The 13,111-nt window shown below is 42.8% G+C and overlaps 1 protein-coding gene across 2 annotated transcripts in view; it reads right to left on the bottom strand.

The window, feature by feature from the left end:
- wwtr1 (WW domain containing transcription regulator 1) overlaps positions 1 to 11,685 on the bottom strand; it is a 31,974-nt gene extending 20,289 nt beyond the window's left edge. For both annotated transcript variants that reach the window (XM_030791741.1, XM_030791742.1), the window contains exon 1: positions 10,995 to 11,685. In XM_030791741.1, coding sequence (XP_030647601.1) covers positions 10,995 to 11,401 — 407 coding nt within the window. In that variant the 5' untranslated portion in view covers positions 11,402 to 11,685. The remainder of the gene's footprint in view (positions 1 to 10,994) is intronic.
- Between the last annotated feature and the right edge of the window lie 1,426 nt (positions 11,686 to 13,111).

Here is a 13,111-nt window from a genome sequence, read left to right as displayed (position 1 = left end):
GCGCTATGGGGAGTTTAAAAGCTGCTTTAAAAAAAAAAAAACATTTTCTAGTTCCTTATGTAAGATACATAGCTCCTTTAAACACAGAAAGCATTCCATCTACCTTGTGAGAGAGAGAGACAGAAGGAGGGGGGAAAAAGAGAGACAGAAAATTGTCTCCGGGTTATAATACAGAGTTCTCACTCTGGTTTGTAATACGAACTGAAGTGAACGCGTGATTTGGGATTATCTAATTAGACTAAATAATGTGCCAGAACTGGACCCAAGCCCAGTATGTTAAACAACCCCGAGAAGCTGTAACCTCAGACTGCAGTCGAACAAAAGGTAATTGTGCTATGGAAATGAGCGCTGTGACCAAATCATTCAGAGCCATTGAGCGCTACAGTACCCTCTGTTTTCTACCAATCCTTTCATTAACCCACACAGCTCATTAAAGTTATTCGCTAACTACAAAGCACCTCACACAGCCCTCAGCTCACTATGACATCACAGCGAGTGGGAGGGAGAGAGCGAGCGAGAGACATAAACTGTTTTTGTAATTCATGAAGTTCTAGCTGCTTTGTTTTTCAGTTTATTTTGTTTGAATTTGACGCTCGACTGATGTTTGAGAGGTTTCTGTTCCATTTTAAAATCAAACAAAAAATAGACCATTCAATACAGAGAGAAGAGAGAGAGAGAGAGAGAGGAATGGGGAGGGGGGGGGGGCGGCTCCACAGTCAATTGTCAGCTGGTAATGAAACACTCAAAAGTGAGAAGTGCTAGTTCAAGGAATCAAGAATGGAGGAAGAACACTACCTATAAGGTAAGTTTGCCTAATTCACAGCGAGCTTAAGATTGGAACTCAATCACGAGAGACTGAGAAAAACAGAAAAAAAAGAAAACAGAGGGATTCCTCCTAAAATGTGAACCTTGACAACCGATGGATGACTTGACTTATACGACGTTCTGGGAGACGGACAGCTCTCACAACCTGATATTCCAGGTCAATACATTGATTAGCCCCGTACAAAAAAAAAAAAAAAGGGGGGCAGTTAGCCTGTGTGCTGTGGTAGCTGGTTTGACCTCCAGGAGGAGAGCTAAAAGGGAAATGAGGAATGTGTGGTGTTGTGGCATGCTGCGAGGGGGGCCAAGCTTGGGCAACATTTTCAATGTCGCCGTGACGACGGAACACAACCTGTCATACATTCCAGGATCAGACATTAACATAAAAACACACACACACACACACACACACACATACACAAGCTTTTGTAACCTTGCTGAAAAAGCAAGGATGGAGTTAACGGTTCACTGATTGAGTGATGTCACTGAGTTTATGAAACTATATCTTCAAACCATGACCGGGCCTCATTTCTTAACGTTTCAGAAAAGACTGGTGTGATTAGTACATGTGCGTCATGCGCTGGTGGATTGGAACGGGGGGAAAAAAAACTCTTAATTCGAGCTGTAGTGATATTTAAGTTACCAAGGCAGCTGGAACTGTTAAAATCAGAGAGGAGGATGGTATTTAAGCTCCATAAATGAGCTTGTCTGCCATGAACATTCTGGAAATGTCATTGTGGCAGTGTTTGGGCCAACCCTGGGCCCACAGACCCTCTTCGTCTGGCTGCCAGAGGGACCTTTTGACCGACACAACCTGCGAGGCAGACGGTGTGAGTGAACAGGGCCTGGAAAAGAGGGTTGGCTGCCATGGAAAACACGGTCCGTCTGACTAAAGAGGTCTCCGTGCTCCACGCCGGCCCTTCTCCTCCAAGATAAAGAGCACAGTGTCTGCTGCCTCCCTACTGACCCCAGCTCTGGAGTGGGCCCGTGCCACGGGGCAGGAGGCGAAGAGGCCAGCCAGAGAACTTGAACGGCCACGGCCAGCTTTGTGGCACTGTTCCCTGACTGTCACTACAAAGGAACATAGGGGCTGTACTTTTCCAGAATGATTTGTTCCCCCTACAGTTTCTCCACGGCTGTCTCAGCTCAGCGTCTTCACTGAGTTACACGTGCTAGTAATGGTCCTGGTCTTTCCCGGGACTTCTGCTACCATGTGCTGCCCATACTGCTGTTTGTGTTGTATGTCACGACACACTGAGGGAAAAAAACAAAAACAACGTACAAACAAAAACAAACAAACAAACAAAAAACACGAAAACAAAAGATCATTTCATGCAAATCCTTCTCCATCCATTTGACAGCACACAAGCCCCCCCCCCCCCCCCTTTTTCTCTTATCCTGTGAAAGTCGAAATAAAATGAATGGATTGATATAGGCCTAATGTCCCACACCCCCACCCAAAAAACAAAGCACTCTTTGTTAATCATCCCACGCCAGACATGGGAATGAACCCTGGCTCTAGGAGTCCCCTACTCCTGCTCTGCCATCTCTCCATATCGCTCTCTCTCTCTCTCTCTCTCTCTCTCTCTCTCTCTCTCTCATACATGACATCACTGCCTCCACTGAATTGCTCAAAGCGAAGACTCTGCAGCTTGCACAGACATCCCAGCATTCCGTCATCGTCTGTGTCGCTATTAGCTCTCTATTATTATTCATCTTTTCAGCTTTACTGAGAAATATTTCTACTCCTCTTACTGATATCAACCCTTTTCCCAGTTATGGTAACAATTATTGTCATATCAGTACATATGATGAATTATTCTGTCAGAAAGTTGTTGTTTCAGCGAGCAGCCATGTGACTCTAGTTGTTTTAAGGACAGAGTGAACAGAGTGAAAAAGATGCCATAGCAGTCAACACCAAATGTTAATCCGTCATTCTGACACCTTTATTTGAATACAGTGATGCAAACCTTTGAAAGCTGTTTTTTTTTTTTGCTTAGCAGTAGATGAGTTTGCTGGTTTTTTTATGTTGTTTTGTGTTGTTCTGTATTGTGAGTCCTGTAACAGAAGTGCCCCAAGCTATAGGTTGCAGCTGCAGAGTTATGCAGATTTACCAGTTTTACCTCAGTACTGGGCAGTTCGTCATAATGACACGGAGGAAGGCAGATAACATAGTAGATGAACTACAAGTACCATCATCCCACAGTCACTATTACAGCACCTAGTGACTAGATTATCTCACTGATGATCTAACTGTTTTAAGTGGCATGGAGTTAACAAACTTCCACTGACCCCAGACTTCTTCACAAACAAATAAAGCAAATTGTTCTTTTTTGGACTGATGTAGGACCAACCTTGAGGAAACATGACGTGTTCAGCATTTAGTTTGCAGACTCAGTTAAAAGGCTACAACGTTTAAGTGAATTGGGTGTGAAGGTTTATGGCTTTAAATACAAGTTAAGCTAATGACCAGGGAAATGCAGTCAGCCTGAATTTGGTGGTTGCGTCACCATTCACAAATCTGCTATGGCAACCGGAATGCATCAGCTTTCCAACACAGCTGAGAGATCAAGCAAAATCTCTTTCAAGGGCCCATTCTCACTTCACGATTCAATCAGGGCGCAGTCAAACAATGGAATTAGATCATGGTTGGCCCTCAACAAGTTTCTTCAGAGAAAAGGTGATGCATCACACGTGACACCGTGACACTGGTGGTGAAACTGGTGCCACCCCCTCATTCCTCATTTTGGCCCCTCTCTCCTCAACAAATGGGGGCCGCACGCAGCGGCTCGCCCGACTGAATGAAATGCCAGAGGTATAGAAAAGCAATGAGTGCCGCCACAGCCCTATTCTCCACCAAAAAAAAAAAAAAAAAAAAAGGGGAGGGGGGACAATACGCCCACATAACTGCTGCTCACATTCCAGGCCTCATGAATAGGGAGCTGTGGTGAAAGACGGAAAGAGGGAGAGGGGGAGAGAGAGAGAGAGAGAGAGAGAGAGAGAGAGAGGGAGAGGGAGAGGGAGGGAGAGAGAGAGAGAGAGAGAGAGAGAGAGAGAGAGAGAGAGAGAGAGAAAGAGAGAGAGGGAGAGGGAGAGGGGGGAGAGGGAGAGAGAGAGAGAGAGAGAAAGAGAGAGAGGGAGAGGGAGAGGGAGAGGGGGGAGAGGGAGAGAGAGAGAGAGAGAGAGAGGGAGAGAAGAAGGGGAAGGAGTCACAGTCTCTGTCAACAAGTGATGGTGGAAGGACTCTCCAAGCTCCGCCCACACCCACAGACAATTCCCTTCCCACAAGCGGGCAGTGTAAATAGGTGTGAGTTCTGAGAGATGGGACGGAATAAACGAAAAGATTACGTATTCAAGCCTTTCTACTTCCTGATTCAATTTTACACAACATTCAGTTCAGCTGTATCACAATGTAGTCATTTGTGCTAACATAAGATGCATTAGGGCGGCACATTTGTTCTCTACATAACTTTAAGGGCTAATGTATGTCTGAGCTTGTTATGAGGCCTGACATTACTTAGAAGATAACTGAGTGTTTGGTGAGGCTGACGTCTTGATAACAGTATCAACGACGACAACAAAAAAAAAAAACACCCTTAGTTCAGGTTTTTGATGCCCATTCTTTAGACAGCTATTTTGAGCTCTTGAGGAATGCAAATTGTTCTCTGGATAATTACACTCATTTTGTCTGTTTCATAGCCGCTGACTGTACTGCTGCCAGCCTTCTCCGTCTCTCATCTCAGGGCTTTCTTCTCCTCCTTGAAAACTCTTAGAAAACTGTTGAGGATCAAAACCAGAATTGTGTGGCTCTCTAACCAACGAACCCTCCATAGTCTTTTATGTTCTCAGTTCTAACTTATTCTGTGGTCCTGAACAGCTTCTGTTCATGTTGGATGTTACTGTTAAAGAGTGATTATTACAATCTGTGTTGCTGCTATCTCCTGAATTGGAAAACACTTCACAGAATGACAAAACTTGTTCTTACGTTCTCATGTACTAACCTTTACAAGCATACAACACTACTTTGTGCTGTAGAATCAGACTTTGTACCCCTAATGTAGAATATAGCCAACTTGTATTCTACATGCTACTCATTCTGAGCCAGGAGGGGAAAAGCAACCCTTACAGACAGGACGTCAACTAGAGAGAAGCAATAATGGACGTGCACACACAGTATGTCATAGTTTTTCTGTCCGTCCGTCCCAACCCCCCACCAAATGCTGATCTTTGAAGTCTGTGACTCATATTTATTGTTTTTCCTTCACAAAACCCAAAAGAGGGCCCACTGTGTCCCTCTAGCTATTATCCTGGCAAACAAAAGGAAATGACCAGTTCCATATCCTGTAGACTGAGCCATCTCTTTCAACTGCTTATTGGAAGGGGAGGGGGGGGGGTAGTAGCAGGGTGGGGGAACACGGAAAATACCACATTAAAAAACAACCGTATATGCATTGCCACACGAAGCAGAGTCTGCCCTGTTATTTGTGTTAATAGTTACACCTTCAGGATTTAGGCCAGAACAAATGAATCCAGGAAATGATTCAAGTGAGTGCTAATAACAACAAAATGGAGGGTAAAAAGTAAAAGACAGAGGGAACCAAAAAAGAAGAAGAGGCTTCATGTTGGCTACTTTCCATAAACAAATAATCAATCAATAAATACATACATAAATAAATACAAATGTCTTCAGAAAACCTCCAAGAACTGTGAGTTCCCTGAGCTGCTAATTTGGATTTAGTTTGGGAAGGGAGAAAGTGAATTGGACAGACAGAAGTGTGTCTGTGTGTGTGTGAGAAGTGAGTGTCTTTTGCAGGCTGCTTTGAGGTGCGGTCTTGTGAGGGATCCAGAGGTGAAAGCATACGAAAAGCAGGGCCTGTTCTCTACAGCCTGCCAAACTCTCCCATCTCTCTCCCCCCCCCTCTCTCTCTGCTAAAGGGTCACAGCTGTCTTTCCTAAAGGGGGTGTCTGCTCAAGGTCAACAGCGCCATGTAACAGGGTGGACAGCGGCAGCCGGAGAACTGTTTCTCAATTTAAACACCATAAAACACATCAGAGTACAGCACAGCAAGACGTCACATAAACAAAGCCCTTTCTATCAAACAACCTCCCTGAAACCTCCCTCAGCCTCTTCTAAACAAGCACCAACTCCAGCAAATTACCGACCGACTCCAGCGCGGGCCATTACTTGAAGATAACAGCTGCGTACAACTTTTCTTGGCCTTCGCACCAAAAGCTCATGTTAATCAAATCGCGGCACGGACCTCAGAACTCGTAAATAGATCGTGTCATCGGCCAGAACTGGCGCAATCCAATTAAAAGGAGCGGTTGGGACACAAAAAAAGGGTTTCTTTGTGGGTTTTTTTTTTCTTTTTGTGGCCCCTCGGATAACTCCACAGAAGTAAACATCAGTAGGATTCCATCCAGACACGAACTGCCAATAAAACATCGTGCCCGAAAGACAAGAGAGTTAGAGAAGGAGTTACCTCCGCAGACTGCTTGGTGTACTGATTTCATTTTTAAAAAGCCAGGAGAGGTCAGGTATCAAACAAGGCCTGACAAGAACAGTCCAGTGGCCCTAACACCATAAATAACAGCATCTCTGTGTATTGAATATCTATGAGCTTAGAGGGCCTCAGACAGGGGGCACCACTGAATACAGCCAGTCAGCTGTTGTGTGTTTGACTGGCACCTCCACCAGTATTGTAGGCTCAGTAAACTTACAGAGTACTTCATAACACATGGCTCTGTGACCTTAACACACACCTCTTCCGGTGTCAATAGTGTGTCCTGAACACACACTACCGAGCATACACTTTGCTTAGCTGACCTATTGGTTCAAATAAATTTTGAACAGATCTGAATTCAAAATGTTTAAAAAAATTATTTTGCCAGAAAATCAAGTCAAACGCAGATATGAATGAAGATACGCAGTTGTGAAAAGGAAATGTTTTTTTTTTTTGTTTGACAACTCTCCCTTTAAGACTAAACGTGATCAAATGACAAGACTTTTTGATAAAAGTTTATTGGATAAACGCTTCAACGAACAACTTCAGCTCTACTTTGGAAAAAAGACAAAATAAATAAATAAATAAATAAATAAAACCAGTGCTAAAATTTTTTGGAACAATTCCCTTGCCCCCAAGATAGCTCAATAACCTCTGCCAGCTCCCATTCAGGCCAAAGAGAGAATCTGCACGGTTGCCAAGCCGCTGGTTTTAAATCCAGCCCACATGACATTTCCTTCAAGTTTAATTGCTTTCATTCAATTTATATTGACAAGTCACGCAGGACCCTGAAGCTCTTCACCATGCTCTGGCCACAAAGACACCCTTGTCTCACAACAGCCTCCAGCAGCAAAAGGAGGGAGAGAGGTCCAGTCGGACGAGACTCCAGCCATCCAGCGCCAAAACAACCGGGTCTTCATGGTCTTTCCAAGTCACATATTGAACAGGAAACGCCTCCGGTCTGGGAGGATGGTAAGCCACAGGATCTCTGTAGCACAGCACAGAGAACGTTCAGCACTTCCAACGCTTGGGAACAGACACAAAGACGAAATCCAGACTGGCTTCCGTCTGAACAAACACATCTGTTATGATTGTTCCTCCGAACCAAGGAGCCGAGCTGAGACTGCTTCGAGGCTCCACTTACCCCTCTGTCACTGCACAGCAGATCTTGGATCAGCTTCTTCCTGTCCCTCCCGCTAACAGGAACTATTACAAGTGTGATACAGTTACCGATCATAGATCAGTCACTGGGCGCCTATGGTGTCTATTGTTACGTAAAATAAGGAGTGTTGACCTCGTCATTGTATTGTACATATGGTCTTTGACCTTCTCCTCAAATCTCTCTTGGACTCGACAGTCCAAACAGACACAGGCCTCCGGTTACCACTTCTGGAGATGGTCAGAGCTGGGAGAGAGTAGCAATTTTCCAAAACAACTGCTGGATGATAATTACATCAGACAACTATGGCCTGATTGTATCCCATGCGTGTTGTATGTCACAGCTAGGTGACTGTATGGGTGATGTCTTTATGTAGCCCTGTGACCCCCATACTGGAGAAGGCTACTGGAAAAGCAATTACATGGTTTACATAATCTACCAATGAAAGAAATGCTGAGTCTTCGGCTAAAGTCTCGTCACTGAGAATTTAATCACACGTCCACAAATCAAGTGATCTGCCTCCACCGATGAGAAGGCCACTGCAAACAGTATCTATCAAGTACTGCAGATTTAATGGGTATGAGATTTAAAGTGAGAAAATGATAAGAAACCATTGAAAATCAGATGGGTTTGTGTGTGTGTGCGTGTATGTGTGTCATCTCATAAACCAGTGGGATTGAATTAGATGTTTCTGGGATGAAACTACTTTCTCCAGCATTGTCTTCTTCTCCTGTTAACTCTAACGCTGTACCCTAAAGAGTCACTGATTACATTTCCCATTGAGATAATATCACACAGCTTCTGTGTATCATATGCAATATCATCGTCTGTCACTTTCTCATAAATCAGATATAAACACACAGAGAAAGCCAGTGATAAACTCGGGCTACATCAACATTCACAGTTATAAATTATTTGCATATATGAATAAGCTTTACTGGTAAGATACGTCAAAATCAAACATATTTCACAACTTGACTTAATAGAAGGGAGAATGACATGCTGGGCAGATCTTAGGCAAGACTTCATAGAGTAAAGGAAGTAAAAAATAGGCCTTGAAGCATACATGCAAGTTAACATGGCATCAAACGCAAGACTAATTACAGACTGTCTTAGCATGGTCAAAGAAAGAAAATAGAAAAGAAAAGAAAAGAAAAGAAAAGAAAAGAAAAGAGAGAAGAAAAAAAAGCAACAACAGAGGAATCCAGGGTTCTTAAAGCCTTTTCCTTGGTTGTGGTGTGTCAGTCTGCTACCAGTGTCTGTAGCCTTGCAGACAAACAGACGACTTACTACTGACTTTAGGGTATTTGAAGGCACTGCTCTGACTTGATTAGTTGAGCTCTTTTTTTTTTATCCTCACTTCTTCCTCACCGTGTCAGCACTGTCACAGGCGTCACTAGAAAGTTTAAACAGCACCTTGTAGCACGAGCTTCCCTCTAAAACCCCCAACTTATTCCAAGTAACAAAAAATATCTTTTTTTTTCTTTTTTGGACAGTGAAACCCTATGAAATCTGAATAATCATGCCAGAGGTCTGAATGGTTGGGAAGGTAAGTGTGTCAGGTTCTTTCTTTCTTTCTTTCTAATACTCTAAGACTGGTTTCAGACTAATAAACAGGCTTAGGAAACAAAAAGAAATCAGGCGGCTCTCTGGGAAGTTTGGTTATGTATGCTCTCACAGTTGGGGGGCACTGGGACAGCTGTTCCAAAAAAACTGTGTCATACTACAAACAGGATTCCCTTCCTGGGTTAAAAAAGGAACTTCACTGCGTCAATCATCATTCATTCACTCAGACAGGTTGTTCTTACCAGAAACGGGCCCCTGGATATTTTTTTTTTTAAGATCATTTTAGGTGTATGAGTAAGCAGGAAGTGGGTGTACGCAAACAACTTGACTCTTAGAGATCATTAATTCACAGCTGAGGACTTCTCAGAGAGTCCAAATGAATCTTTGCAAACCTCAAGAGGTGTGTGCAGGCAATAGATGTATTAGCTGAAGAAGTTCCTTAAGGGGTAATTACAATTGACAGGCCAGCTTTTGTTTTCTTGACTGTTTAATTGTTGGGTGGAGAGAAGCCCAAGTTGTCAGCTTTGTTGGCAGTGATGGTGCCAAGGGGGGAGTGCAGCAGGCACAAACACGTTTTCTCGCAGCCTAAATTGAGGAGACATTCTCGGGAACGAGAGAAGAGTGACTGTGGCTCTAGCCTCCAGACAAAAACCATCTAAACATACAAAACCAACAACCCTGGTCATTCATCTGCTAAAAACTTGTCAAACCCACCTCAATTTTCTTTCCAATGCTAATGAGTACCAAAACAAATGATCAATATACTGGAGTCGTAATCACGCTGTTACCCTGATGTAACATGAAGCCATTTGGCAAACAGGTCTTAAAACAGGTTGGCTAAATGTTTCATGAAGTCAGCTGTGTTCGTGATTTGAATCAAAGATGTGAGACCAGTTACCAGTACACAGCTCTTAGTAAAGCAAGCAGACACTGAATTTGGACTGCTAGAGTGTGTCAAAACATCAGCATTAATAACAAATGTCTGGTTTTGAGAAAAGACAGAACTTTAACTCATTGTTGAAAAAGACCAAGACACCCCCTGACTCAAATGTTTTTGTTTTAGGTTTTTTTGTTTTGTAATGTGTTGTGTTGCGTTGTTTTGTTTTGCTTTTAGCCTTTGCCCCCACCCATCCCACCCCCCAGTAATGAAGTGAAGAGGGTGTGCTAAGAAGCTTTTCAATATAACCCACAATTACTGTATGCACAATGGAACCCCACTGAGCTGGCCAAAACCTTGGTGGCATATCATCCAGATAACTACAGGGGGGGGCAAAGAATACTTTTTCTAAAGCATCTCATTCCTATAGAGGGTCAAGTCAAAACACATTTACAATGGGACTAACTACAGCTACCATGTCAGTGAGATTTCGAGATAATGACTCACAAAGACATGTTAAACACCCCCTTATCAAAGCAAAAAAAGGAACCTTGATCACAAGTTGATTGTGTTGAAGGTGTCTTAAAGATGATACTTCAGAATAACAGGGCTTTTTAAAAAACTGATCTAGACCGAGATACTGTCAACATGTGTTTCCTGTAAACACACCATTGCAAGAGAATGGTTAGATAAAAGTCAAATCCAAAACTGAAACTTCAGAGTTAAGGCGCCTCGAAGAACGTTCCATTCTAATGAATGGGTACTGACGCTATTGCTGATTTTGAAAGCCGTCTGTGGTTAACTAGCTTTTGGATGGGAAAAAAACATAAATGTTTCTTTTGATTAACACTATGAGTTGTTAATGCTGTGATATGCATAATAGATTTAAATGATCAGATAACGTAAAACACTTTGCAATCACATTGAGGATTGATCATGCGAGCTGTGAGTGAGAGATTTTCATAGTAATTTTGAAGTCAACTCATATTACCCAATGTTTTACACTGGCTGTCATTATTTTACAGGCCCATTAATTATCAAACTTATAGTGGAGAACTTCACTTACTTGAGAAAATATTTTTGGCCGTTGGCCGTATAAGCCATCTCCCATCCAGGGGGCAAAGGTAACTCTTCGGCAATATCGAAAGACTGATGCCGTATATGAGCATGATGTGCCGGAGCTGGAGTTGAGATGGCTCCCGCTCCGAGCTGTAGGGACGCAGGAGAGGAATGTGACCGTACATGTTGCACTGGAAGTCTGGGTGGGTGACTCCCCGAATCAGTGCTCGATTGTCGCGAGTGGGAGCCAGAATCGGGTTCCTTGAAAAAAGACTCGGGTAAATGTTTTTTCCTCCAGGAACTCGGTTTCGGGTTCATAACCGAATTAAAAAGTGCCTCGAGATCCGTGTCAAGGTCCTTCGCAACATGGATCACTTGCTGTCCCGGCAAAGGCTGAAGAGGGTTGTTGCTCATTTTGCTCAGTAGAAAAAGTTGAAAAGAAAGAAGAAATAAAATACAACTGGCTCGACTTGAAACAAGGTACCTTTCCAAACGGAAAAGTTCTTAAGTCTTGTTTAGACTGTGCTTAAAAATCAAGGATACGTGTAGGCCCGACGGAATATACCTTGCTCACCAAAGTTATTGCAAGGCTAAAAAGAAAAAGTATCGTTTTGTCCTACATGAGAACAATTTCAGAAGTCACTTTCCTAACGCGTTGTGTTGAGTGTCTTTCCAGGATTCACTGACACCTCTGTACCGCCGTCGGAAAGTTTGTAAACTCAACTTTTTTTCACGGCGCCTGTGTCAGCAAGTCCTCATGAATATTTGATTACCCCACGCCCGAGGGTATTAACATACAGTTACGTGGCTCTGAAACTCCTTACTTCTAGGGAGGCTGCACTGCCGAAAGTACGCCTAAAAACAGATGAGGAAAAATACGTTCGCCCCCAAAAAGTATATTTCTCTTGTTTTAGGCCAAGTGTAACAGCAGTAAAAAGAGGTGAAAGCGACGCCTTCAAATTCTTACGGACAGTATGGGAACGCTCGAGATAGGAGTACTGAATTATACTGCGATTTATTCCTAAAATCACAGTTGTATAGTTTGGGGGTCTCTAGTCAGGTTCTGAGGGAACGATCATTCGAAGTGTGTGAGATAGTAAGCCGGTTAGTTAGACTCAATCGTTCTGGCGCTTGAAATCATCACAGTGATTATTTAAGCCTTCAGTAATCATTGCAATGGTTTCAATTAAACTCAAAGAAAGTATATGTTTTATTTGACCATTTATGGTAACAGTCAATTACACCCCGCCCACATTTTCACAAACGTTTCTTATTAAACTGCAGTAGCTGCCGAATGTCAAGATAATGCCCTGTTTGGTATGTTTTTTAGAGGCCATTCAGTTTATGGTGATTATTTTAGTTTATGACATCTTGAGGACCACCCAAAAGTTGTTTTCCCCCTCCTGTCAGAATCAACTCCAGTTTCACAAAGAAAAGTGTTATTCAGTGTGTCTACACAAAATTGCCAAAGATTTCATCAATAATGTGATGTAGACATAGAGTTGTGAAAGGTTTAGAGAGAGAGAGAGAGAGAGAGAGAGAGAGAGAGAGAGAGAGCGAGAGAGAGAGAGATTTACCTTTCTGGAACCACTCTCTTTTAAGGGACACAGCTCAGCCCCCGTAGATCAGACTGCCTTTTGTCATTGTTTGGACTTTCATAACATGTGATAAAGTAATGATAACTCATTTACATGGTCTTACTAAGCCAATCTTAATTTAGCTATTATTTGGTAATCACACACGTACATCAGCCTGTGGTTCACACTCTTCTTGTAGGCTACATCTGTCCAAGGGAACAGTTGACTTCAGCATGCATTCCACACACTAGACCTGATTTAAGACTCCAACCATCATGGGAAAACCACCTGTTCTCAGGAAACTACAATAAACCTCATACACTGCCTAGACTCTTTAGGCTCTTTAGCAGCTTACAACACCTTCAGTAGTATTATCACCTTCAAATAAAACAAATTTCAGTTTCCATAAGACAGAAATATATAAACACCTGGTCTTTAATTCTCAAAGGCAATATGAATATTCTGATAATGGGTGTTTGGGGGTGTGGAGTGAGGCAAGTTATGCTGGTAATCACCTAAATTTATATAAAAACAACCACAGCAAACA

The sequence above is a fragment of the Chanos chanos genome, chromosome 14, assembly GCF_902362185.1.
Source record: "Chanos chanos chromosome 14, fChaCha1.1, whole genome shotgun sequence".
In the NCBI taxonomy this organism is placed as follows: Eukaryota; Metazoa; Chordata; class Actinopteri; order Gonorynchiformes; family Chanidae; genus Chanos; species Chanos chanos.
This window is presented reverse-complemented; position numbering and strand designations above follow the sequence as displayed.